Source organism: Poromitra crassiceps (genome assembly GCF_964638095.1).
Source record: "Poromitra crassiceps genome assembly, chromosome: 10".
Taxonomy (NCBI): Eukaryota; Metazoa; Chordata; class Actinopteri; order Beryciformes; family Melamphaidae; genus Poromitra; species Poromitra crassiceps.
Window position 1 is genome coordinate 16,769,894 of NC_139631.1, and position 27,157 is coordinate 16,797,050.

Below are 27,157 nucleotides of genomic sequence, written 5' to 3' on the forward strand. Positions count from 1 at the left end.
CCTCCTCCTCTCCTCTCCTCTCCTCTCCTCTCCTCTCCTCTCCTCTCCTCTCCTCTCCTCTCCTCTCCTCTCCTCTCCTCTCCTCTCCTCTCCTCTCCTCTCCTCTCCTATCCTCTCCTCTTCTCCCTCTCCTCTCCTCTCCTCTCCTCTCCTATCCTCTCCTCTCCTATCCTCTCCTCTTCTCTTCTCCCTCTCCTCTCCTCTCCTCTCCTCTCCTCTCCTCTCCTCTCCTCTTCTCCCTCTCCTCCCTCTCCTCTCCTCACCTCTCCTCTTCTCCCTCTCCTCTCCTCTCCTCTCCTCTTCTCCCTCTCCTCTCTTCTCCTCTCCTCACCTCTCCTCTTCTCCCTCTCCTCTCCTCTCCTCTCCTCTCCTCTCCTCTCCTCTCCTCTCCTCTCCTCTCCTCCCTCTCCTCTCCTCACCTCTCCTCTTCTCCCTCTCCTCTCCTCTCCTCTCCTCCCTCTCCTCTCCTCTCCTCTCCTCTCCTCTCCTCTCCTCTCCTCTCCTAGATTGAGGCAGTGGGACAGAGACTACCAGAGACCACGTTCAGCTTCTCCCACACCCAGTGTATCCTCTATGCATTGGGGGTGGGCATGTCCACCGATGACCCAGACCATCTTAGGTGTGTATCTGTGTGTGATATGAGTCTTAGAAAAAGGAGAAAGGCTGACGGTCGGTATCACACTTGTAGTTATGATTATTAGGAAGTTATTAAGTTATGCCTACTAGCCTTGGGTTCACTCCTAACCAATAGTTATCTTCCCGTTAGCCCCCAGGCCTCTGTAAGCATTGCCATCTCTTTCATGCATTAACGTGAATGTGAGGCTCACTCACTCATGTGTTGGCAAGTTATCTTCCGAGGGGGTAAAGACAACAGTTTATTAACAGTTATTTATAGCTTCTTGTCTCCCGCTGCTTGGTGTGGCGTGGGCGTCAAACTCTGATAGGGTACAAGATAAAAAAGAGATAGCTGTCCAATGTGGTTGCAGGAAATTCCCCAGGTGTTGAAGGCAGCAGAAGGAGACATCCGAGGCACTCTGAATTATATTAGAAATCCTTTATTCTAGCAGGGATACCAACGCGTTTCGACTCAAAGAGTCTTCATCAGGGTAATGGGTACACTGATAGGGAACACTGGCTCCGCTCAGTTCCATAACTCGGCTTTCGGCTTGGACCACTGCAAGCTTCGCCGTGGTGCTTTTGCAGTTCATTAGATGTTTGGGAAAACGAGATAGTGTTGCATGTAGATGATCTGATATCCTATTGTTGGTTCGAGAAGTGCATCATTGTCCGTCATAGTCTTTCATGTAGCTTGTTTCCATTAGCTAGCTTCCAGATAGCCAGTAGTGGTAGCTCCAAATAGCGTTAGTGTCCACTCCTTTCAGGTGTGTGTGTCATCAGTGCTCACACACATAACACAGCTGCTCTTAGCAACATCAGTCCACCATCCTCCTCCGTGGCCTCACCAACTAGCCGACTGCTTTGCTCAATCGCAGTCTGAGTCCAGTGTCGGCCTGTCAGTCAGTCTCAGGTGCACCCCTTCTCAATGTCCCATCTTTGAGTCATGTCATATATAGATCAGGTCACCTTTGCGGTGAAGGTGACCTGATCTACAGTATATATGCCGTGACTTCCGAGGTAAAGGCTTTAGCCCGGAAGTGTAGTTGTCAGTTCTCACCCTACTCCTAGCGCTAAACTCCGGTACTGCAATAACAATACTAAATACTATCAAAGAGGAAAAAGATGATATTCTAAATATTAAGGAAATTATCTCAGACTGATGTTATGATGATAATTTCCTGTGCTCAAGGACGTAGCGTAAATCACAAGCCGTTAGAAGCTAGTGCTGACTTATGTCAAATGCTCCAAAGGGTCTGAGTGAAAATCTGTGCAATCTGTGTGAAATTGTATTGAAAGAAATGATTGTCACAATACTTTTGCTGAGCCGTACCTCAAGAAAAACCACTTGCAAAATGCTAGTTTGTGCTGTGATCTTTTATTCCTCTTCATCTGTCAAATATCCATAGGAAAGCATGATTTTCACAGTTTGGTAACACTGATGTTTTCATATACTGTAGGTTCCTGTATGAAGGCCATGAGGACTTTAGCTGCCTACCCACCTTTGGGGTCATTCCCTCCCAGGGGGCCATGATGGATGGCGGTCTGGGCTCAGTCCCTGGACTCAACATAGATTTCACGCAGGTACTGTATGCCCCTATGAGAAAACATACAGGTATGCCCCTATGAGAAAACATACAGGTATGCCCCTATGAGAAAACATACAGGTATGCCCCTATGAGAAAACATACAGGTATGCCCCTATGAGAAAACATACAGGTATGCCCCTATGAGAAAACATACAGGTATGCCCCTATGAGAAAACATACAGGTATGCCCCTATGAGAAAACATACAGGTATGCCCCTATGAGAAAACATACATGTTCAAGTCTTTAGTGTGTGCGTGTGTGTGTGTGTGTGTGTGTGTGTGTGTGTGTGTGTGTTTGTGTGTGTGTGCGCAGTCACCTGTGTATGTGTGTTTGACATTTTCCTGTGTACATTTGTATGTGTGTGTTTGCATTTGTATTGATATGTTTTGTGTTCAGTTCAGTTATGTTCACGCAAGCATGTCTCAGAGGGCTTTACATAGCATCATCACAGTCATATACTGTACCACATCATATCTACACACAACATAGGTTACATACATCTTATACATACTACCTCTACGCATTTTTTACTAGATTATATACAGTACATTGCAATACTACACAAAACACAGCATATCATTAGACTGTGGGAGGAAACCGCAGCACCTGGAGGAAACCCACACAAACATGGGGAGAACATGCAAACTCCACACAGAAAGGACCGGTGTGGAGATTTAAACCCGCGACCTTCTTGATGTGAGGTGACAGTGCTAACCACTGAGCCACCCACAGTACTGCACATAATGTATATACAGCAATAATACAGCTGTTTCTATGTTTTATACTAGGTATTGCATGGAGAGCAGTATCTGGAGATTTACAAACCTCTACCAACCTCAGGTATTTCCTCCTATACTATTACAGTTAGGGGTGCACAGATCGATCGGCACGCAATCTGTATCGGCTGATTTTGACCTCAAATATGCGATCGGCTGATTGCCGATATGTCTATATATATATATAAAATTTTTTTTAATAAAAAACAACCCTATCACTAATCAGGCTTTCCAACGATATAAAATACAATACCAATTGGTATTATTAAAGGGGAGAAATAATCGACCGAAATAACGTTTCCAAACTTTTTTTGAGGAGTTTATATATTGGTGATCGGTAATCGGTAATCGGTGATCGGTCGATGATCGGTTGGGCAGATATTTCCCATAGGCAATCGGTGATCGGTGGCAAAAAACGTGATTGGTGCACCCCTAATTACAGTACATACAACAATATTATTGTAGGTACTACAGTATACAGTACATTACAATAAAAGCAATGAAAAGCAATTCATGTTTTTGTACCAAAGGTGAAAGACAGTTGTTTTATTTGAATTCACTCCCAGCCTCAACGGGGTGCACTCTGAGTTCAATAGATGATTGAAGCCATAATTCAATTTCTATTGTCTGATTATCTGATCACATGTCCTAAAATAGCATATCATACTGAGAAACCTAATGAATATGGCCCAGTCATGTCTCAAAGTACAGAGCTAGTTCTGTAATGTTCTAGGACTACAGTACATGATGTAAGTAATGAAATGGATGCAATGCATTTACAGGTAACCTTACCTCTCAGGCCACCATAGCAGATGTGTTGGACAAAGGATCTGGAGCGGTCATCCTCATGGATGGTGAGTTTTATTGCCATTTTGTGCACAGCCTCATTTTGTGCACAGCCTCTAGTCTAGTATAGTGTATTTATACCATATTAATTTGTTTTTGTCATTGTAATGTGTGCTTTCTGAAAGTTGCCTGTTAGGCTGAAGTAATGAAAGTTCATTTACAGTGTATGTCTCCAGGGCTTGGAGTAAGGGACTGAAAATGGTTCATTTTTTCTCTTTGACATTTCCATAGAGATGGATGATATTAGAACCATTCTTCTGATCTATAATTAAACAGACTTAATACAAACAACATGGGACAGCGGTGTCACAGGGAGTAATTTTGTGTATGTTCTTGATATTCTCTAAACAAGTCACTTTCTATTCTCCTAAGCTGCAGGCAAAGTTATTTCTGAGTGATAGAGCACATCACAGTAATGTTGTCCTGCAGAAGCAGGCTTGTTTATCTTTATGCCTGTTTATATTTTGAATGGACTTAATGAAATCAGCCAACCAGTAAGTACAGACTAGTCGAGTCTGATTCCTTCCGACAGCTGCTAATTGTCTTTTCACAGCCAGCCTCCAAACGTCTGCTTCCCTGTGCTCTAATTTTGCTTTGGTTATTTTTTATGTGTTTATGGGTGATGTGTCATGACGTCTGTTCAAAAGTGATTACTCGGCTGAAACGCTACAATAAATAAATATATTATGTTTTGCTGCCCCTTAGTAATTAGTGATTTCCTTGTGTCAGTTTTGTGAGAAGAAAATACTTCTAAACTAGTCAAGTGTATGTATATAGCCCTTAATCACAACAAGCATGCCTTAAAGGGCTTTATATACGATGTCATGTACCATACAAATACACTCGTGCCTATGGGCAATCTCTGGACTGTGGGAGGAAGTCAGAGCAAGCGGAGGAAACTCACACAGATATGGGGAAAATATGCAAACTCCACACGCAGAGGACCAGGGCTGAGATTTGAACCCAGGACCACTATGCTTGCATTGTCCACAGTGAACCGCATAATTTAACTACTCTGTACTCTGCAATAGAGCCATTAGCATTACCGTGGAAAAGTAGTTTAGGGGGAGTAAAATGTTATGGATTCTGACCAACATGTAAACATTAGCCCAAAGCTTATTAAAAGCATTAGTTGGATGAGATTCTACTGTCATTTCTACTGGTAATGTCTGTGGACTTAGTTATAATCTCAAAGATTTTCTTCTAAATAAATATCTGTTAAGTCACTAATGGTGGTTGAGCCTATGGCCCATTGATGGAAGCCTTTGCATCTTCAGTATTGCAGCATTCATGAACTTGGTGTCTGTGGTGAATCAGGGTGGGCGGAGCTAACACAATAGACTCACTCTTTAGGTTACTGTAGGTTCCCGACAACTCTTGTGTGAAGTAGGATAACAAGCTACTTTTTTCCAGTCTCTGCTAGCATTATGGGTGGTTACTATGGCCGAACAAACTGGCTAATGTACATAATGCAACACTGTTTGTATCTCACCTGCAATTACCGCTCATCGCCATAGGTGTCACCCAAGAGAACAAAACTGAAATCTTATGGATTATAACTTTAATGCCATGGTAAATGAATGCCACCACGTTGCCACTCTACAGTGAACACGTACAGCGGTGAGGAGCTCGTGTGCTACAACCAGTGGTCAGTGTTTGTGGTTGGAGCCGGAGGCTTCGGCGGGAAGAGAACCTCTGAGAAAGCCAAGGTATTTATCCCACGTTTTAGTTGCTTTATGAAAACAGAACAAGACACAAGTAGGAATATAATACAGTTTGCCTTGAATTTGATGAGTTTTCCCCTCCTTCAGGCCCTCATACCTCCTCCTCAAAGGGCACCAGATGCTGTGATGATTGATTCTACCACAAGAGACCAAGTGAGTGTGCGTGGGTTGTGTTTGAAAATGAACCTGATGCATTGATAATAATGCAGATGAAAATGAGACGAGACTTTTTGCTTCCTGATGCTGCTCCGGTAACCATGACTTTTTAGACAAATAAAATAATGCAGTACTGTGCGGCAGATTGTGCAACAGATCAGCACGTTCCATCCAGAACTGGTGAAAAAGGTTTTCATACTGAACTCAGGGTCACTGTATGATGCAGCAAAAACAGCTGCATCCCTTCAGCCATTTACACAGCTGCAATCAAATCACTTCAAAGACATTCTTATTGTAGGTCTTTCTTCTATGGCCTTCATGATCATTTAATTTCGCCCCACATCTGTGCATGAAACGTTCAGGGCTTTATGAATTAGATATAGATTTAACAGTGTCTATTTCCCCTGTGGTTACAGGCGGCCTTGTACAGATTGAGTGGAGACTGGAACCCTCTTCATATAGATCCCAGTTTTGCTGCCATGGGAGGTGAGACTGCACTGTAAATCTGTTGTAACGTCTGGCTCAAGTGGAGTTTATACACTCAGCAAACATTAAAATTTGCTCCCATCTGAGATTGCTCTCTGTTTCAGTGCACTTAGACATAAACTGTTTTAAATGCATGTATGCCCCTGAGGTTTGTTATCCCTCAAGATCAGTATTCTACCCCTTGCCTATCTGAGCTCGACATTTTGCTGACCGTGGGTGTAATCGATTAACACTAGAAATATGTTGACTCTGGTCTTTGGTTCAGTTTGGCTACATAGCTCAGGGTTCATTTGAATTCCTAAAAACCCATAAGTATTATGCCAGCTAAAAGCTATTCACATGAAATATTACTATGACGCTCTGAGGCTTTGAGCCAAGCTGACTTCACCCCTTTTGTTGTGTTTCATTGTCTGTTTCCCAACGATTCTGATGATATGATATGGAGGGGGGCGGGGGGGAAAAAAAAATGCTTGAACCTTTAAGTAACTTTCAAACCAAATGACAACAATAATTTAGTATAGTATACATTGTTTACATTTTTTTGGCTAGGGCATAACATAATTTGTTTAATACAAAGGAAAAAGTGTGATTCTAGAGATGGAGGCATAGGAACAATATTATTTCAGTAAAACCAGTGTCTTGTCCGTCGCTGTCTTTACCCCCCCCCCCCAACACACACACACACACAACACGTATGTGTTGGTGAAGGATATGTTACTGTTGTGAGTATAGTGAAGCACTGCAGTGTGAGAAGTGCCAGTGACTTTGAGATGTTGCATTAGCGGCATCTGACCTGTGCCCTCTCTCTGTGACAAATGCTTCTGAAAATGTAGCTCCTATCTGGAGAGCAGGACTTGGCTCTGACAGCACTGATACCTGTGAACCTTGCCATGCCAGTCAAACTGACATTATCCAGGAAACACCTTGGAGTGTTTCCCACCCTTTGTGACCTCTTGCCATCTAGGAATGTGCTGGCAATTTGGAAACACAATGCCGAAATCAAGGCAATAAGCCACGAGAGTCCACGCTTACTGGGACTCTGGGACTCATTATTATTTAAGTTAACTGTTAGATGGTCACAATGTTAGACATCAAATTAATAGTTGTATTTATTTTTTATTTTTACTACATCATGTAACAACCAGATTCTGTGCTCTTCTGGTTTACCTCTGTATACTTCTTCCTGTGTATACTGTAATGGTAATGTTCTGACCTTAATTATACACAGTGATATATCAAATATGCTAAATATCTTGCATGACATCGTGGGGTTTAAACTTTTCATATATAGACGGCGGGGGGGGGGGGGGGTGGGGGGGGGGGGCGTTGTACCCGGAGTTAAGGTAAAATGCTGTAATTTGGTCTCCGTTGCACTTGTAAAATGTTATCCTTAAAAAATGCTCTTTCAGGTTTCAAGTCTCCCATCCTGCATGGCTTGTGCTCATTTGGCTTCGCTGCCAGACACGTCCTGAAGCAGTACGCCAACAATGACCCGTCCAGATTCAAGGCTATCAAGGTAAGAACACACATTACCTGAGCTGTAAATCCTGTCAGACATTATTATAAAATTTGCCCAGACTCTGCACAATTTTTATTCACCTGGCACGCAATGAAGATACAGCAGTTTATTTTCCTCAGTGGTCTTTAAGGCTTTGTTCCTCATACCCAATAAATAATGTCTAGTAAACTTATCCAATATATTTTTTAGAAGTAAAATAATTTAATTGCACAGCCACTTTAACAAGCAAACAAAAACATTGTGTATATAGCAGATTTCATTCCAGGTGGATGCACAAATGAAACAGCCATTCCTACTGGGTCGTCTCTCGTCCTCAGGTTCGCTTTGTGAAGCCGGTGCTGCCGGGCCAGTCGCTCCAGACTGAGATGTGGAGGGAAGGCAACAGGATTCACCTGCAGTGCAAAGTCAGTAGCTGTGTGCACTTCACGTTTTATTACAGTGCAGAAATAGGCAATGTCGTGTGTGTGTGTGTGTGTGTGTGTGTGTGTGACATGTTTGGTCCAACAGCACTGTATTTAGGAACAGCATGGATTACGATAAGTGTAATATATCTGTGGGCAAATAATTCTGCCTTGTTATTTCAGTACTGCTGACCCTTTTAAATGAACTGCAGATTCTGATGAATAGTCGGGTCTTTCTCTCATGCAGGTGAAGGAGACAGATGCTGTGGTCCTGTCTGGGGCCTATGTGGATTTACACGGAGCACCAGAGGCTTCGCCAGAAACACTTCCTCAAGTACGGCAGGCGTGCTTCCATCCATCCATCTATTCACCCAAACATCTATCCTCGTTATCCTCCCTTTCTTCTTTCAGCCAACTTCCAAAGCTCTTTTTCTCTCAGTTAGAATCGGAGACCAATTTATTTTGTTCTTTTGCTATGTCATGAACATACACTCTGCTGAATGTTTTATGAACACTGTGTGCTTTATTCCTCCCACTCTGCAGGGTGGGGCCCTTCAGAGCGAACTGGTGTTTGCGGAGATCGGCCGTCGTATAAAAGAGGCGGGGTCGGAGCTCGTCAAGAAGGTCAATGCTGTGTTTAACTGGGAGATCACCAAAGACGGAAAGAATGCTGCAGAGTGGAGTAAGTCAAGCAGCATGATACAAACACACTAACCACATCACTGGAGTCTAGAGCCAATTCAATCACACATTAATCATCGCCATGATATCTCATTGAATTGTACACTACTGAATGTCTGCACTCTGCAACGTGGGCAAAATATAGTGAGCCGCACACTAGGTTTATTGATGAGTGTTCCTCCACTTACGTCTGAACATGTCAGTCGCTTCAGTGGCACTGAGCTGAAGGAATAAACTGAAGTGGCAGCAGGAACTGTGCCAGTGACAGGTTAATTTCACCCTGATTGACACTCTGCTAACCAGCTGTCAAGTGAGTTTCAGCAACAAAAAGCAAAAACACGAGCAACGTTTGACGAAACAAGAATGACTTTGTTGAAGTAAAGTGGGCAAAGCCGAGCCGGGGAAACGAAGCTTTCCAAGGTGCTTATGATTTATTCCATCTTATCGCTCTGTCTTCGGCTTTTATCCCCTCTCTCGGCCTTCCCTCCCTCCCCCACCCTCCCTCCCTCTCCCTCCCTCCCTCACCCTCCCTCACTCCCTCCGTCCCTCACCCTCCCTCCCTCGCTCACCCTGTCACTAGCTATTGATCTGAAGAGCGGTGCGGGGGCCTTACATAAAGGGCCTTACAGCGGCAAGGCGGATGTGACCATCACCGTGTCCGATGAGGACTTCATGGAGGTGGTGCAGGGAAGACTCAACCCTCAGAAGGTAAAGACTTCTTCCAGCCTCACTGAACCCTTCTTGATCTGGCATGTTGCACTAAAGGGCAATTCACGTCGCTTTGCAGGAACCTGCTTTGAAATGGATTTGTTCCTTTCTTCTGAATCGGCTGAAATGGTTCACGTTTATCCATATGAAAGGATTTATATATCCCACTGAAGATTGTGTTTTCTATTTTGTTCACAAAGGGAGTATTTTAGTAGCTGGGTTCACTCAGTACACACTTCCCCTACTTGACTTCTCTAAGAGGCTTCCAAAATACAGTAGATGCCGAAATGTCTTCAAATAGTTTAAAGCTTTGGCAAAACATAAGACTATATTATTTACTATGTCTCTCCCCAAAAAAGCCGCTAGACATTTTCCTAGTACATTTTTAATTAGAGAGAATGTGCTTCTGAAGAACCCTTCAGTCTCTAATGATTTCTCCGTTGGTCTTGTCTTGTGTGAGATAAAAAAATTGGAAGGTAATGATCTCTCAAACTGGGTTCAGACAGCACTCAGTTCAGATAATCAGCCGTCGCTACTTGTTATGTCTCTCACACGAAGTGGCCATCAGTGTGTACAGAATGTAAATGCTTCCCACAGTGTTTGATATGCTTCCCAGAATGCATGGTATTGATCTGAGACCACTGTGTGCGCGCGTTCTCCAAAGAGCATCACAGCAAGATCCCCCAGGCAGGCAGGCTCTGTTTGAGTCTCTCCAGCAGGCTCGGAATGCCGATCATGAAAGCCTTAAAAGGCAGCGGCTGGAGAAAGATTAGTTTTTGGAATTGAAAAGTAAACTGATAACGGTCATCCAAGGTCATAGCAGTCATCGCTCGATTGATTCCAGCCTAGGCTAAGTACTATCATAGCTTTAGAAGTTCAGCCCACTCAATAAAGAGCATTTTCCGCTACAAGTTGCTGAAGTCCCAGCTTGAATATGAATAATGTGTTACTGTTCTGCTGCCAAAGCAGCAATGGTCAGATACTCTCCTCCTGGCTTGATGCTTTATAAAATGTTAGCCTGAGGCATCTTGGCCCTATTTTACGCCCCATCTAACTGAAAATGACTAGTAGCCTCAGCCTGCCAGCCAGCAATCTGGGGGGAATTTCTGCTTGCCTGAAAAACACTGAAGTCTGTGTGTGTCTTTGTTCCCCTGTAAGGCATTCTTTGCTGGGAAATTGAAGGTTAGAGGGAACATCATGCTGAGTCAGAAGCTGGAGGTCATCCTCAAAGACCACGCCAAGCTGTGAGCTCCTCAACCAACCAATCCCTCCACTGCAGGGACTAACGACCGACCAATCAGAGCGGCTTCCTCCTCCCTTCTCTTTTGACTTGTTGTGCGTGCTCTGACGATCTGCACTTACATGCTTTTACCTTGTGGAAACGCATGATAAATTACTTCTATGGAATTCTCTGATGTGGTGAATTAGCTACAGATACTTCGTAATGTGAAGTTTCTTTTATTTTGGCATATCGAAACAAAGAGGAAACAGTGGTAGATTACTTAGGCGGAGGTAAGGCTTTTGTCACATCTCCATTCACAATAACAGAAGAAGCAATAATTTATCATTTGTTATTTTCCATCTCTCTGCCTAAATGTGCACTTACACACTTGCCTTCAAAGATTCAAATGAGAACTTGAACAGTGGTCTTCATAGATGAAACATCCTATAATTTCAAACAGCAGGTTTCTTCTGTATCTGGGACTGAAATTGACAGGTTCACACTTGGGGTAGTTGTAAGAGAGAATTCAGATGAAGCTTACTGTATGTACTACAGTGATCCAAAATGTGACTTGGTTCTGCCTGATGTTGGTTGAATGTTTGACAGACCGTGGAAGTGGCACAACCGTTTTACTACAGACTCAAAACATGACATTCACCAGTCCATGAATTCATGATGATTGATACGGTCTGCCTTGAGCCCATGGAGTCAAGAGGCAGTTTGATGTACCTGATACTGTAATCACAACTTGCTTTTTTAAACAAACTTTATACCTAATGATTGTGATTAAATGTAATGTACAGTTTATTAATGATGAAAATGTTAAAATTGTGTCATTAATGCAATCCTAATATAATTTGTTTTTCTTTGTCATTTGCCTGATGAGAGAAAGTAATTTTGTTATTTGCCTGATGAGAGAAAGTAATTTGCTCTAGAAGCTTGGGCCAGTTTCAGTATCTTTAAAAGTTACTGTGAACATTAATTGTTGCAATCAAAATGGATATAACTGTACTAATACTGAAAGTTAGGAACGCCGTTTGCCTGGACTGAGGTGATGGATGTCATCATTGGTTTGTCTGAACCCAAATGTGTGACGAACCTCAAAATGTTTTCAATGGCCAATGTGACAACGGGATGGTGTTGATCTTATTTTGAATAAAAAATTACCCAATCTGGAGTTATATTGTTGAGATGTTAATGAGCGCCTCTCAATCTGTGACACTCTTATAAACGGGGTCCAACCAAGGCAAAGACAATCTGGAGGGACAACATCACCGCCCTCTCTTCACACCAGGCTCACTTTGTGTTAAAGTGGGACTGGTGCAAACAGACTGCAAAATGTAATGACTAAAAATGAACAGGCACCAACTCTTTAAAAATTAGACAACATGCGAACATGTTACTTTAAGTTAATTTTTATTACATCCGTACATCTTATGTATATAATACAGTACGATTTATGCAATATCTTCATTATAAAATTAGAATTATCTGATCCAATTCACATTTGCAAGATTGAAGAGCAAGAAAAAGCAAAAGGCCAGATTAGAATGTAATCCTGTGGTTCTTGAGTTGATTAATCCAAGATTTGTCTATCCACTTGTGCAATAGCTAAACACACTGATATACAGTCTCTAGTTATTAAACTGAGCCGTTTATGATGCGAAGCTTTAAAGGAAAAAAATATATTTCTTTTTTTGGGGGGGGACTTGCTTTGATTAAATATCTTATTCAGTTGCTATGGGAGTACATAGTTACATCAGTTGTACGTTGCACGTAAGTGTGACTTGTGGGAAAATTGCATTGTGCTTGCGGTTGTTCTGGCCCATACCATGAAAATTATACCAAAAAGAAGCAACCTCATGAAAGAAAAGGTTACATCTGCCGTATGATGAAAACAACCAGTACTGTATATTCCTAAATATGAACACAATTCATAAATATACCAGGTATTTGTATATAATTATACTCTTCCTAAAGTGGAGTCTGTCCGTACCACTGTATGTCTACTTGTCATCACAGGTATATGCAGTTATGAGAGGCCTAGTTTATGAATCTATGTACTGTATATATACACACAATTTCAATGAAAGGGCTTCATCTTCAAGTTTTTCCTCAGTTTGTCCTCCCTGAAATCAAAGCAAATGTACATTTCTCTCCCTACAGCAGCCTAACAAGATTGGTTAGCTTAGCTATATGGGTTATACTCCTTCAGACAAAATGGCTATGTATGTATGAGTTCGCATAAACCCCTTCCTTTATTATGTGGAAGACACATTTTCATATACAATATTGACCTAGATTACATTTCTAAGCATGTCCTGGAGGCGATGTAATGTATTTGGATGGTATAAAAAGAAGAGATTTTGGTAAAAATAAATGCAGTCAAGGTTACTATAATCCGCCAAAGCCACAAAATAACAACTCCTATAGCAAACCAGACCAAGCTAGTCGCTAAATAAAATTAAGATTAGTATAGGCAAATTAAACAATATTGTTTTCAAGGCAGTTTTCAATCATGGTCCATATGGAAATGAAAGTTTGTTAAGTGAAGTGCATTGTTGTTGGAATAAAACACCATTTCAACCTAAATATAATTTCAATTAAAATGTGTGTAATTGTAAAAATTAACAGACAGAAAAGGTATATTCATGGTGTCCCATATCAACTAGGGCCTTGTTAAATTAAAGCTCCTTTGTGCAACCTAATATTCACAATAATAATCATCATGATCAGGACCAACAGTACTGGACAGTAAAGTCGTTTCCAGAGATTAAGGACACTTAATAATAATACCACTGGTTAAATCTAGGCCAAGACCATAACAAACACCATACTGCATGTTACTCTTTATTACGAAAGGCTTGATGTGCTCTCTTGATATCTAGCCTTGCAGTTATATGCATTGCACTACATATAATTATGCTTAATTGATATGTGCAAATAGAGAAAGAGAAATGGCGCATTCGGGCAGTCCTTGTAAATGACCAAAACATTAGAAGTGGCACAAGAGTGTCTGATAAAGCTGTCAATACAAAAAAAGATTCAGGCAAATTTCATCAAATTGAACTTAGAGAAGCGATGTGTGTTCTTTTCACCTACTGTATATATATAAATAAATCACTAACAAGGCTTTAAGTTTCTTCTATTCATTTTAAGTCGCATTGGATAAGAGCATCAGCTAAATGGCTAAAATATAAAATGTTAATGTTTCTGCATGAAACATCAACAGCGATATGGAACGGACTTACTGTGAATCCTAAAATGTGGCTGAGTTCCACACATCTAGAGAAACAGCCGGTCCCACGGTAGCCAAGTCGCTCATCAAGGAGTTAATGAATTTATGTGGAGCACCAGAATGCGCCAGGAGTCCTTGTGACTGGATATGATGTGCTTTGTACGATGTCAACTGGCCTTACTACTGCACGGGGCGAAGTGGGGACGACGGCGTTGTACAGGGATGAACAAACGCCTGTATGAACACCTAGCGCCCCTGTAAGATACACTGTATACACGTCTCAGTCTACATTATATTACCAATACTTAGTCAATAGTTCCAATTTCTACCCGATAAATGATCACATTCCAGCAGGAATTCCACAAGAGCTTGCACAGAATTCCGTTATAGGACACAGAATCCTGCCATTGTGATTGCTTTACTAATACACACTAAGGATATGGTGATACTGTATAGGAATAATGCTGCTGTTCTACTTTCTTCTTCAGCATTCACAGTCTCTTCTCGCTCCTCCTGCTGCTGCTTCTCTGCAGTCTGTTGTGCAAAAAAAACGAAGTTTTCTCAGGCCCTGCTCAGTAGGCAGGACAGACCTCCAGCTTTCTGTCTGTTCTCAAACAGTTTGTTCCGACTGAACACGCCCGTGGTCCGTACCCTGTGCCCTAGACACTCGTAGAGGTCGTAGTTACATCCTCCCAGAGTGACTCCTGTGTCACATGACGCACTCTCACTTGTGTGCCTTGCTATGAAGGTTTGTCAATTCGATGAACCTTCTACCTGTTCTGTCATCGTGAAAGCCGTTCTTCAGTTACACTGGATTCACAAGGCATCGTTCTGTCATGTGGCATCATTCCTCAAAAATGAACAACCGATGACGGCCGTTGTTCCAAATTGATTCACTTAAAAGTATTTCCACATTTGTACTGCTGGCAACATTGCTCTATCACACAGTGCACTTCACCTTATTCAATGTAGCGACTTAGCTGGACACCACAGGGTTCAGTATTCCATGCTGTCTATATGATGAACTTCACGTCGTTCTTGAGGTTGCCGTGGTTATTGAGGACGCTGTAGCGGTCGGGGAGGATCCTCATCTTCATGGTTCCGTCGGCGCCGCAGGAGAAGATGTGCTTGGCTGGGCCCACCTCTATCTGCATGACGCCCGTGCCCAGGTTCCTGAACAGAGACTGGCGAGCGTGTTCGTTTGGAAAGGTGTGGAGCAGACACTGAGTGGCCAGGCTCCAAACCTGAGGGGGCAGATTACAGATCTTACTTTACTGTTGGACAACACAGCTTATGCACTCAAGACGAATGTGAGGGCTTTTCAAAATATTATTGCAAATTAAATGGTTATTTTGACAGATAGGAAATTATGCACATGAGAGGAGCCTCCGCCGGGAACCATCGTTAGCTTTGAAAGCGACTTGCAATGTTTGATTCATCTTCCCAGGCTGAGAACTTTATCTGGTGTTTCATGGACTGAAAGTTGTGCAATGTGCATACTAGTTCATCAGTTTCGCTAAACAGTTTATACATTTGCAGCATACACAATATTAATAAACTTTGAATAAACAAGCGGACAGCACTCTGTGCAGCAGCGGGGTGGACGGGCACTGCACTGTTACAATGAATTGATGTCAGTTGCGATTTCACAGCAAGAATTTTGTACGTCTACATTTGCTTCTCCTCTTACCTTATTCCTCCTACATAGTGTAAACTCACACACAGCGTCAGAGGTTTCTGTGAGGCTTTTGAATTTCAACTAGATATCCATCGCCTCATTCCACTTGTGTCATAAAGACGAAACAAATTCATTACTACAGACCATTTTTGTTTTTTGCATTATGAGTCAAAGCTGCCATCTTTGTGACAATGTCATTAAGACAGTCTACTGTGTTACACATCGCCTGTGTGTTCAATCCAAACTGTGCCTTCCTGTGTCTTTCCCCATGTAACCCATCTTCCCATACACGTAAGTCTTAATCATTTGTACCACACTTTGAGGGCAGGTGAGCAATCGTAAGTGTGAAATGAGTTTGGACTGGGACTGACGCACTGTCTCAATGGATAAACACAACAGCCATCTGATGGTTGAAATGACCGCGGTGGAGGAGATGGAGAGACATTCACACCTGGGTCCCAACACCCTGGAGCTTGTTGTTCTGGCACTGTTAGGTGTATTTAGCATACAAGGGTTTCCAGCGTGGCCCTGATGGAAGATACCAGTCTATAAGCGCTTCTGGGAGCTAACAATTCTTCTCCTTTGTGACTTTTTTGTTTTGCTCTGAAAAGTTGTAAATGGGGTAAACAGTGTGGTTTACACGACGGATTGCTGCAGAGTTCCCCAGAGAATTGATCAAATTCTGTATTTTCCTTGTTTGGAATATACACCTCAAACTTTCAAGCAACTGGCATTTAAAGGCAGCACATTTCAGAAAAGTCATGGAAGAATAAAGACATTGCATTTACAATGTTCGAGAAATTTAGGTTTTAACTCTCAAGGGGTTTTTCACATTTCCCCGAACTAATTCAATTCAATTGGGAATGCAAAATGTAGGAGCGGCTGTGGCTCAGGAGGTAGAGCGGGTGGTCCCCGGCTCCTCCAGTCTGCATGTCGAAGTGCCCTTGGGCAAGATACTGAACCCCAAATTGCTCCCGATGGCTGTGCCAGCACCCTGCGTGGTAGCTTGCTTCATAAATGTATGAATGGGTGAATGGGTGAATTTAGGCACATTGTAAAGTGCTTTGGATAAAAGCACGATACAATTCCATCCAATCCCTTTACCATTGACCAAAATGGCGTGCGTGAAAACCACCTGTCAGCTGGCGGGTATCGGTGGGCGTACCGTACCTTGATGTTGCCCTCAGCGGAGCCGCTGATGAAACTTCCTTCCGTGGGGTCGATGGCGAGCGCTTTGACCGGCGAGTCGTGGGCCTGGAAGCTCTGACGCTGGTGCCTGTGGGGAAGCTCCAGCACGCTGATCCAGCCCTTCCTACCGCCTGTGATCAGCAGCTGCTGCCTGGGAGCCATCGAGAGCACAGTGGCGCCCGACTCGTGGCAGCAGAATGCTGAGGAGAAAGAGAAGAGCTATTAAAGCAGATGGATGGAAGAGAGGAGCACAAAGCATGGGGAAAGGCAAGGCAGATAAGCGGAGGAATAGAGAGGAAATATTGAGTGCAGACAATGAATGAATGAATGAATGAATGAATGAATCAAATCAATGAATACAAAAAGAAATTAGACAAAAGAGAAGTACAAATTGGGGGGAAATTCAACACGATGTATTAGTTGATGATCAAAGAAACTATCACAAAAAGCGTCAAGCCAAATCCTTTCCTCTCGCTGGAGGTAGTGGTGTGCCTCACCGTGTACAAGGCTGTTCATTGGAGTCACCAGAGTGTCCCACAGACACACGTTCCTGTGGAGACAGAACCAGCACATTACTACCCATCCCAACATGTCCTGTGGAGACAGAACCAGCACATTACTACCCATCCCAACCAGTGGTGTAGTCTACGTGATACGCAGCAATACGGCGTATACACACTGCGAAATGACTCAGATTTGCGTATGCGCACTGGGAAATGTGCTATGATACGTATCGTTTTCACTTTCCATTCATAAAATTCACCCTGTGCGCTCTGTACCCTACATTCACACACAGCACCCAAGCCTTGCCTACGCCTTGCCCCACGCTTTTAAATAGGCATCCTTTTTAGTCAATGAGACAATATCCATGGGAAATGGCAAAGTCAACTGAATCTCAAAATAAAATGGTGTTACAGCGTTGAGCAGAGAGAGAGAGAGAGAGAGGCTATCACGTGGGGCTTTCTCCCCGTCGGTAAACAAATCTTCATGAGAGAGAATAGCGACCGAAGAAGCAAGATGAAGCTGATAGCTGAAGCTATTCTGTAAATTTGGGGAGGAACAACAACAACAACAACAAAATGGGTCGAATCTCCACCCACTTCCGGTTAAGCCCCCCCCCCCCTAGACCACACCACTGATCCCAACATGTCCTGTGGAGACTGAACCAGCACATTACTACCCCTCCCAACATGTCCGCTCAATGCTTAGATTAAACCACACGTCATTATCCTGGCCGGCGCCGTCTCAGTGGAGCTGAATGGAAAGAGGGTCAGCGTTTAATTAGAAATTCACCACACGGAAATTCGACGCTTGGAGAGAATGTGGGAGGACAGAGGGAGATGAATTTCCCCTGCCGCTCGCTTGTACCTGTTGTCTGTGGAAAGTCCTGCGGTGGCGATGAGAGAGGAGGAGCCCACAAAGACGAAGTCGTGAGCCGTCTTGTTGTGGCAATGCAACGTCTGGCCCAGAGAAACAAAGAAAACCGTCAGCGATAGAGACAGCAATAGAGAGGCGAGTAAACAAGACAATTACAGGAGGAAAGGGGGCAGAGGAGAGGACACTAAGGAGAGAGAGAGAGAGAAGGAGAGGGAGAGAGGGAGAGAGAGAGGGAGAGAAGGAGAGGGAGAGAGAGGGAGAGAGAGAGAGGGAGAGAGAGAGGGAGAGAAGGAGAGGGAGAGAGAGAGAGAGGGAGAGAAGGAGAGGGAGAGAGAGAGGGAGACAAACAAGAATGAATATGGGAAGAAAGGAAAAGTTTCTTACCAGGTAGGGTTTAGGTGCATTCCCACTTGTACTGGTTTGCCAGAGACTCAACCCTCCGTCCGCATCCACGATACCAAACTACACAACGCAGTCAGACAACAGACATTAGACTCAAACTACACAACGCAGTCAGACAACAGACATTAGACTCAAACTACACAACGCAGTCAGACAACAGACATTAGACTTAAACTACACAACGCAGTCAGACAACAGACATTAGACTTAAACTACACAACGCAGTCAGACAACAGACATTAGACTTAAACTACACAACGCAGTCAGACAACAGACATTAGACTTAGGTGAAAAGAAGTTTTGAAAAGACCTGATTTATTTTATGTTCAAAACAGCCTCTACAGTGAAACCATCACTTACATAAGGATTTGTTTTCAAAATGTCAAAGCAAATCCAACTATTTTGCCCCGGACTGACGGGATAGAAAATGATTAGCCTGGGGAAGAGCACCCACTGAGAAGCACCTTTGGGGACGACTTGTGGTGGGCTTGATTTATCTTCCCGGACACTTCGGCAGCCTCCAAAGTAAAAAGCAACACTTACGTAACGAGCGCTCCTTGTGTCCTCTCTTTCCAATATTTTAAGGCTATTTTGCTCTTTTACCCAGGACGGGCAGATAAGGCATTAGTAGTGCGAAGTCTGTGAGGAATATGATTAGCCGGAGGGGAACGCTCAGAGTTCAGAGCGGTTGAATGACTCAGCTGAGGAGTGATGTGAGTTGAAGCAAAAGCCTGCTGCAGCTGCAGCCTGAGTGGCAGAGCTGTGAGAGAACGTGTGAAGATGGAGCTGAAGCTGACAGGCTCACCGCACACAATCCAGTCATGTTGCAACTCCTGAATATAGTGTGACTTCTGTATGCTGGGAGTTCAACCTCACATTCCATGTGTGTATGCGTGTATGACGTGGTAACCTTGTTTCCCTGGTGGTTGAATCGTATCCTGGTGACTCTGGAGTTCCCCGGGCTTCTGAAGCAGATGATCTGCTGGGAGTGGCCCCACTCAAACATGCGCACGCTGCCGTCCTGCGCTCCCGTCAAGTCTGCGGGGGGGGGGGGGGTTACAGCGGTGAGGCTCTCTGACTAACTGATAGAGGAGATGGCTCAATTCACAGACATTTCAGCTTCAACCTGCCGGAAAGTTTGCTCCCTTCCTACTCTACAAAAGCTTTTCTACAAGAGACAAACTTTTCTTTTCTGTTAATTACCTCACCACTGAATTCCCAGTGGTTTTTACTCCAGTTCTAGCAGAAAATATATGGTTGTAACAAATAGGGCTCACTCAGCCTTTTCTAAATCAAAATCAGTACTGAGTCCAGAATAATAAAATTTGCACTTGCTAAGCAATAAGAGAAACTTTCTGGGTGATGTAATCACTGCCTAGGAGCCATTTTAATATGGGAAATGCGATGTCGGGATAGTAAAACTTCAGAGGTAGTTATTCTCATCATGTGTTGTCAGTCATCACAGAGCTACTCACAGTAAGGCAGTGTGGGATGGGAGGTCATCCTTCTCACGTTGTTGATATTCCTCTTGATCAGCTGGGGGAAGAAAGTGAAGTGGAGGATATTACTGTAAGTGAAGCTACTTTTTCACAAAACAATGTAGGATTTGAGTTTGAACAGTGACTCTTGAGAACAGACACATATTGTGACATAGTAGTACTGAGTTGGAAAAATGGCTCTACTCTAACTGTAGTTAAAATCCACTCAATGAAATTCAAAGGTCAGAAAAAACAATTATAATCTGCATCATGAGGTCAATGCACCTATTCTTCATCAGCTGGTTCTATTGCTTCATGTACAGCTACAGCATCAGAGATATCGAGTGATAGATTAATCACCATTAATGGTACAAATTGCCTTGTTATAGCTCATTTACCATTTGCTGTCCTGTGTCGAGATCGGCAGAATTGAACAGCGATGTCTACCGAGGAAGAATGAGATGCATCATTGTGCCTGAGCGTTATGCCAAACTGCTTGGTAAATCATTAGGATGCAGTGTGTCCGGTCCGCTAGACAAGGGCAATGCTGTAGTAGCTGGTCGATATCAACAAACAAACGACTCATGATCGCTTGATTCCAAAAGGCATTGCTGCTGCACTATCAGAACCAGATCAAGCACCCAAGTCAGCAGTTGGCTGCCTGCTGCTACGTCAGCTATGTCTAAGCGCTTTTCCAAACTCTTTAATTAACTACAGTGAGATGATGGAAGGAGATTTGGACCATGTGTCTCACAAGCAATGCAGCAACCAAAAAACATCTTCGTTCCTTTCTAAGTCAATGAGGGAAGCTAAGCTCATGCTCGAGACATGGTGCTTTTGGCAAACTGGCAGGGATGAATTATTAATTAAAACCATTTTAATTACACAGAGGATTTTGCTTTGAGTACAAAGAAGGGCTGAGGTTGGGACTTTTGAGACACACCCCGATTGGTTCCAATCCATAGTCACTGACAAGATCACTTAATTACAGAAAAGCAGTAAAGTGTGTGTGTGCGAGATTAATCCCAGACAGGGGAGTGATCGGGATAATAACACAATAAAGCAGGAAAAGCAGGGTTGGCATTGTGATTTGTATGTCCAAAAATCGTTAAAGTCTGGTAACGTGAAATATCACAAGTAACTGAAAGCATTTCAAACAGTCCTGTGTGTTGATCCAGAGCACGAGGTCGAGAGCTAATGCATTGCCTGAGTCCTTTAGCCTTGTGTGACATCATTCTGTTCTATGATGGATTGTCCATCAGTTGGCTCTTTCTCTGTAAAGTGCTTTGAGACATGCTTGTGAATGTGATGAAGGACATGAACTTGAAGTTGAGAGGCGCTCACCACAGATGCACCCCTGCCGGTCTGCACGCCTCCGAGCCACGGCATGTTGATGGGCGTGCCGGGGCTGCTGTGGGTGTAGGGCGTGGTGCCATGGAGGGTGGTAAAGTCATCGCGCGCGTGGACCACCAGGAAATCGTCGCTAGCACCACTGCGAGAGAGACAGAAAGTTGTACTTAGTTGGGAGCTCCACAGTAGGGGATTCTTTAATGACGGTTTAGTGGGGAGGATCGTTTTAACGATTCATCTTCAGTGTTTTTGTTTTATCTTCCATTAAAGAAAGTCCCCACAGCTGTCATGAGAAAGACAACAGGAACCAATACGCAAGGAACCATTATCCATGTCCTGGTGAGAGAAAACAACTGAATTCAGCAAAGGATAATGTTAAGTACCGGGTTGCAATAAATCAGACATCATCGGCCCCAAATCCCTCCACCCCTCCTCCCAGAACTTCTCACTCAGCACATTGGTCACACAGTCACACCCTCTCCCCCGGTCCGAAACCTCGGCGTCACTATGGATCCCACCCACTCCTTCAAATCACACATCAACAACATCACCCAAACTTCCTTTTTTCACCTATTGCAGGACTTCGGCTCACCCTCTCCTCCTCAGCTGCAGAAACACTCATCCAGGCCTGCATAACCTCCACTAGACTACTGCAACAGCATTCTTTACGGCCTCCCTTCCACTGTCAAAACTACATGTTCAGAACTCAGTTGCCCGGTTGCTCACCCACTCCCGCTCCAGAGAACACATCAACACCCATCCTCCAACACCTTCACTGGCTTCCAATACAGCACTGAATTCACTACAAAATCCTCCTCATCACTTACAAAGCTCTCAACAATCTCGCCCCCTCATACCTGTCAAACCTTCTCCATCGCCACCGCCGCCCCGCCACCTCAGACCAACCTCCTGACCCCATCACCAGCACCGCACCCTGGGGGACAGGGCCTTTGCCACCACTGCCCCGACCCTCTGGAATTCCCTCCCTTCAAACATCTGAAACTCAGACTCACTCTCTCTCTCACTCACTCTTCATTCAAAAAACAACTCAAAACCCACTTTTTCAAAAAAGCCTACAACACCTGACTCCCAATGCCTCCCCAGAACTGAAACGCACCCTCTGTCTTCTTATGCCATCTTTATCCTCCTCACTCTGTAACTCTCATATTTGTATGTGTATTTGTAATTTCTCTATTGTAAAGCATCTTTGAGTACCGTACTTAGAAAAGCACTATGTCATATAAATTATTATTATTATTATTATTATTACTACCACCACCACCTTGTACAGCAGAAATGATGACTCATTATGTTGGACAAGGATAAGGACAAATCCAGATAGAAGGTGACCCTGCTCCCAGACACTGTCATCTGTCTCATCAGTTAATGGATATACATACAGCTCACACACATACAGGCAGGCACGCAAAGCAGCTGTACATACACCAGCTACCCTCACACTGTCACCATGAGCTCACATGTACACACACAATGTAGCTGTACATACAGTACACCAGCTACACTCACACTGTTACCATGAGCGCACATGTACACACACAATGTAGCTGTACATACACCACCTACACTCACACTGTTACCATGAGCGCACATGTACACACACAATGTAGCTGTACATACAGTACACCAGCTACACTCACACTGTTACCATGAGCGCACATGTACACACACAATGTAGCTCTGAGGGTGTAAAGTTAAAAAGTTGATGTTGATCTGGATGTGTTCCCCCCACCCGTTGGCCTCAGCATGCATATACACACACGCACGCACGCACAGACACACACACACACACACACACACACACACACACACACACAGACACAGACACACACACACACACACACACACACAGGCCTGTTCTCTTACCCTTTGGCTTCGGCATCATCATCATCGATCCACGTCAAGATCTGTGTGGCCAAGATGGATGACACATCCAACTCCTGAATGTCATGGGTGGAGGCCATGACCAAACAATTCCGATTTGCCTGGGAAGCAGACAGAGACAGGACAGGAGACAGGAAGAGAGGTGGAGACACAGAGCGCGGTGAGGAGGACAGAGACAGGACAGGAGACAGGAAGAGAGGTGGAGACACAGAGACAGGAGAGGTGGAGACACAGAGACAGAGACAGGACAGGAGACAGGAAGAGAGGTGGAGACACAGAGACAGGAGAGGTGGAGACACAGAGACAGAGACAGGACAGGAGAGAGGTGGAGACACAGAGACAGGAGAGGTGGAGACACAGAGACAGAGACAGGACAGGAGACAGGAAGAGAGGTGGAGACACAGAGCGCAGTGAGGAGGAGAACAGAAAAAGCAGAAGAGGATCAGATATACGGGAAGAAACGATAAAACATACTGTAAATAGGCAAGTTAAAAGAGTGAGAGGCAGCGGGGGGGGGGGGGGGGGGCGGTTCTTTCATCCTCCATTCAGCCTATGGTCACAGAATAATCCAGCTCTCTGCATTTAATGATGACCTGAGGTGTGCCTGGCTTTGATCGATGAACAAAATAAGGCATGTAGCCTGTCCTGAGAGATAAAAGAATTAACACAGAATAGCATGGGATCAGCAAAGGAAAATGTGTCTAGGACGGCAACTTTGTGACTTTCTTTAGTTGAAGAAATCTTGAAGTGTGTTTTTGATCCAACAAGAGGTGGGAACGAAAGGCATAGTCATTTGATCTCAGCAGTAATTACATGTAGCTAAATAAGATGAGAATAGCCCAGCATGAGGTGTTACCAGTGCCTAACAGTAACACCTATTACAGTACCAACAAAACAAAAATCAATATTGCTTTTTTTTTTAAATCTTGTTATCCGTTTGTACTGTTTTTGATTGTTTGTTTGTTTTTTGTAAATGTCTAAACGCACCGTAACAGGGCGTCCTGGTAAATGAGGGCTTGCTCTAAAGGGCCTTTCCTGTATAAATAAATAGTTAAATACAGAAATAAAATAAAAATATAAACACTACATAAGCTATAGGCCTACAGTATATACAGTACAGTAGGCCATCTGGGCCTTTGTATTAGGCATTTACTGCAGTTGAAGCTCTTATCCAGCGGGGCTTACAAAAACACCAACAACAGAGCAAAGTGGGGGAAAAAAGAGAACAGAGCATCAGTGTGTGAACCTGTTCCTTTATCAAACGAGGACAAGTCAGGCTGAACACTGTAGCATCACAGCGGCTACAAAGCACTGCTACTCTGCTCAGCGGGGATAAAGGGATTTAGACAAAGTTTGCCTGAAAGAAAATCCCTGAAGGTGAGCTCCACAGCTTTCACAGTAAGCGCTTGATGACAGACTACTAATTCTCACTTAAGGTTGCATGATGCTACAATTAAAGTAAACCTTTGAAATGACATCGGATTGAACTGACATTGGTTTTTCGAGTATAGTTTTCTCAGGGTTGGAAGAAGTAGAGGTTGAACAATATGGCTTTTTGAACGGACCAATAGATTGGGAAAACAATATTGGTCTAACTGTAGTTGTTGTAGCGCTACCTTGTTGATGGCAAAGGCGGTGATGATGTCAGATTCCTTGTGGATGATGCGTGCCTTTCCACCAGGGTACCCCAGATCTGCCTCGATCTGCACGCACACACGCACACGCACACACACACACACGCACACACACACACGCACGCACGCACGCACACACACACGCACACACACACACAAAATGGAGTTTCACCAGATATCCCAGCTGAAACATAGGTAATCATTTGCTCCAAACAAAACAACAGGGCAAAGCTCTGCGCCCTGCCTAAACACTATCGAGCCAAATGACCTGACAGGACCCACAAGATGAGGTGAAGAATGAATAAGTGTCCGACTCACGGTTACAACAGGGCGATGTTTCAAGAACGGCATATATTATATATTATTATTTGTGTGCAACACGTTCTTCGTCTGTAATGTGTGTGTGTGTACTGTGTGTGTCTGTAATGTGTGTGTGTGTACTGTGTGTGTCTTGCCTTAGGTGTGTGTGTTAGTGCATCAGGGCAAATTGTTTCGCTACAGCAGACAACATAACTCGGCTAGTGGCGTTAGTTAGCAATGTGCGCAAAAACAATCCTTCAGCGATGAGCACAGGCACACACTGTACCACAGCAATCCTATGGGACGTATGCGGTAGTAGAGTAGCAGTACTGCATACATATTATATGGAGATGTTACATTTCGAAGCCAAAGTTATTCAAACAGAGACAGGCATCCTTTGAGCATGAGATTTAATTAAGAGTCTTTACTGTGCTTATTCAAGGGGAAAAGACCATGTCTTTGTCTGTCAGATGAAATGAAGTGAAACTCGACTTATAGTCATCTAAATATGGTGGTTTGCCATTTTCACAGAGCACATAATCCCTGTGGGATGCAGATTTGCTGCGACAGTGTTGGGCCCCTTAATCAGAAGTTATTCAGCTTCATAGGCTGTCCTCAGAGAGACTGGCTTCATTAACGCTGCGCCAAACCTAGTGGCTACACTACACTATGTGGCAGCTTGCACAGAGAGAAGGAGAAGATTATCAAACCTCTACGAAGCATCAATGTACAGTACAGCTTGATTTTCTATCCAACATGAACATACATTGTTCATGGCCCGCAACACACGCGGCATTCTGTCAAAAACTGAATTTTAATGTCCCTTACGTTGTCTGAGCCATATATAATATTATATAAGGCAAAATACAAGGCACATGATGAGTATGTCCCCATATCGAACCTACTACACACTCTGCACCATTCACCCTAACGCATGGTGATGTATATTTCAGAAGGTTTTACAACATTTATACAGAATAGCAGTTTGTTTATTGGTCTTGAGAAAATATTCAGATTATTTTTTAATGTTAAAAGTACCGGTGAGATGCAGATATAACACTTAAATGAAATGGTAAAAAAAGAGAGAGCAAAAGGCAGGTTTTATGTGTTAGTCATTCAACAACTCCCAATGTGCTGTCCCATATCTAGCACCACAATGCCCCCCCCCATCCTGCCACCATAAGCCGCAAATGAGCCAAAGCAGCAGTACCTGATTGCTTCCAGTCTCGTCCGTCCCTGAACATTTCATACTGTCAGGCTGCTCCTCGACAGACTTTTATTATCGGGGAAGCAGCACAACGCACAGGGCAGACACACACACACACACACACACACACAGACACAAACAAACAAACACACAAAACACACACATACACAACGACAACAACCAGTGTGATGAACCATGCAGTCAAACACACACAGAGACTGTATTATTGGGCTGTTACCAAACCAGGCTGAATCAATGCAATTATTTGAGCAACATGAAAGCACTGTACTGCAAATAGAGAGAGTAGGAACAGATGTGGGTTGGCATGCGGAACAAGAAAAAGCACAAATGCGCCACCAGGGATTTAGGAGCAACCATGACACCGTTTGCTTGGGGGTGAATACAGAGATGCGTTGTGGGTTTTAACATTACAAAGTAGTTAAATGTGTTATTAGTCAGTGACAATGCGATGTGCAAGAGGGTGCTACAGGGGTGCCATATACTGTATGTAGACGGTTCATGCAGCCGGGCAGCGTAGTGGGAAACCCTGTACCTCATTCTGCTCCCGTTTCTTCGTGAAGATGTTTCTAATGAACGTCTCCTGCACCTCTTCCTGCTTGACCAGGAACTGCCACAGACGCTTCACTGGCAGCGCCGAACGGTGGCTCGACCTGGAGGC

At 43.8% G+C, this 27,157-nt stretch overlaps 2 protein-coding genes across 2 annotated transcripts in view; one reads left to right on the plus strand and one right to left on the minus strand.

The window, feature by feature from the left end:
* The window catches only part of hsd17b4 (hydroxysteroid (17-beta) dehydrogenase 4), a 35,493-nt gene extending 23,592 nt beyond the window's left edge, over nucleotides 1-11,901 (plus strand). The window contains exons 13-25 of the mRNA XM_083643949.1: nucleotides 507-619; nucleotides 2,076-2,199; nucleotides 2,994-3,045; nucleotides 3,764-3,835; nucleotides 5,433-5,536; nucleotides 5,639-5,704; nucleotides 6,124-6,193; nucleotides 7,603-7,709; nucleotides 8,030-8,116; nucleotides 8,361-8,447; nucleotides 8,657-8,795; nucleotides 9,375-9,502; nucleotides 10,661-11,901. Coding sequence (XP_083500075.1) covers nucleotides 507-619; nucleotides 2,076-2,199; nucleotides 2,994-3,045; nucleotides 3,764-3,835; nucleotides 5,433-5,536; nucleotides 5,639-5,704; nucleotides 6,124-6,193; nucleotides 7,603-7,709; nucleotides 8,030-8,116; nucleotides 8,361-8,447; nucleotides 8,657-8,795; nucleotides 9,375-9,502; nucleotides 10,661-10,750 — 1,239 coding nt within the window. The 3' untranslated portion in view covers nucleotides 10,751-11,901. The remainder of the gene's footprint in view (nucleotides 1-506; nucleotides 620-2,075; nucleotides 2,200-2,993; nucleotides 3,046-3,763; nucleotides 3,836-5,432; nucleotides 5,537-5,638; nucleotides 5,705-6,123; nucleotides 6,194-7,602; nucleotides 7,710-8,029; nucleotides 8,117-8,360; nucleotides 8,448-8,656; nucleotides 8,796-9,374; nucleotides 9,503-10,660) is intronic.
* Nucleotides 11,902-12,180: 279 nt separating this feature from the next.
* Nucleotides 12,181-27,157, minus strand: part of dmxl1 (Dmx like 1) — a gene marked incomplete at its 5' end in the record, with an annotated part of 62,355 nt that continues 47,378 nt past the window's right edge. Inside the window, 12 exons of the mRNA XM_083643930.1 lie at nucleotides 12,181-15,206; nucleotides 16,811-17,028; nucleotides 17,326-17,378; nucleotides 18,197-18,288; nucleotides 18,590-18,667; nucleotides 19,518-19,645; nucleotides 20,083-20,143; nucleotides 21,430-21,577; nucleotides 23,320-23,438; nucleotides 24,954-25,040; nucleotides 26,482-26,544; nucleotides 27,032-27,149. Coding sequence (XP_083500056.1) covers nucleotides 14,976-15,206; nucleotides 16,811-17,028; nucleotides 17,326-17,378; nucleotides 18,197-18,288; nucleotides 18,590-18,667; nucleotides 19,518-19,645; nucleotides 20,083-20,143; nucleotides 21,430-21,577; nucleotides 23,320-23,438; nucleotides 24,954-25,040; nucleotides 26,482-26,544; nucleotides 27,032-27,149 — 1,396 coding nt within the window. The 3' untranslated portion in view covers nucleotides 12,181-14,975. The remainder of the gene's footprint in view (nucleotides 15,207-16,810; nucleotides 17,029-17,325; nucleotides 17,379-18,196; nucleotides 18,289-18,589; nucleotides 18,668-19,517; nucleotides 19,646-20,082; nucleotides 20,144-21,429; nucleotides 21,578-23,319; nucleotides 23,439-24,953; nucleotides 25,041-26,481; nucleotides 26,545-27,031; nucleotides 27,150-27,157) is intronic.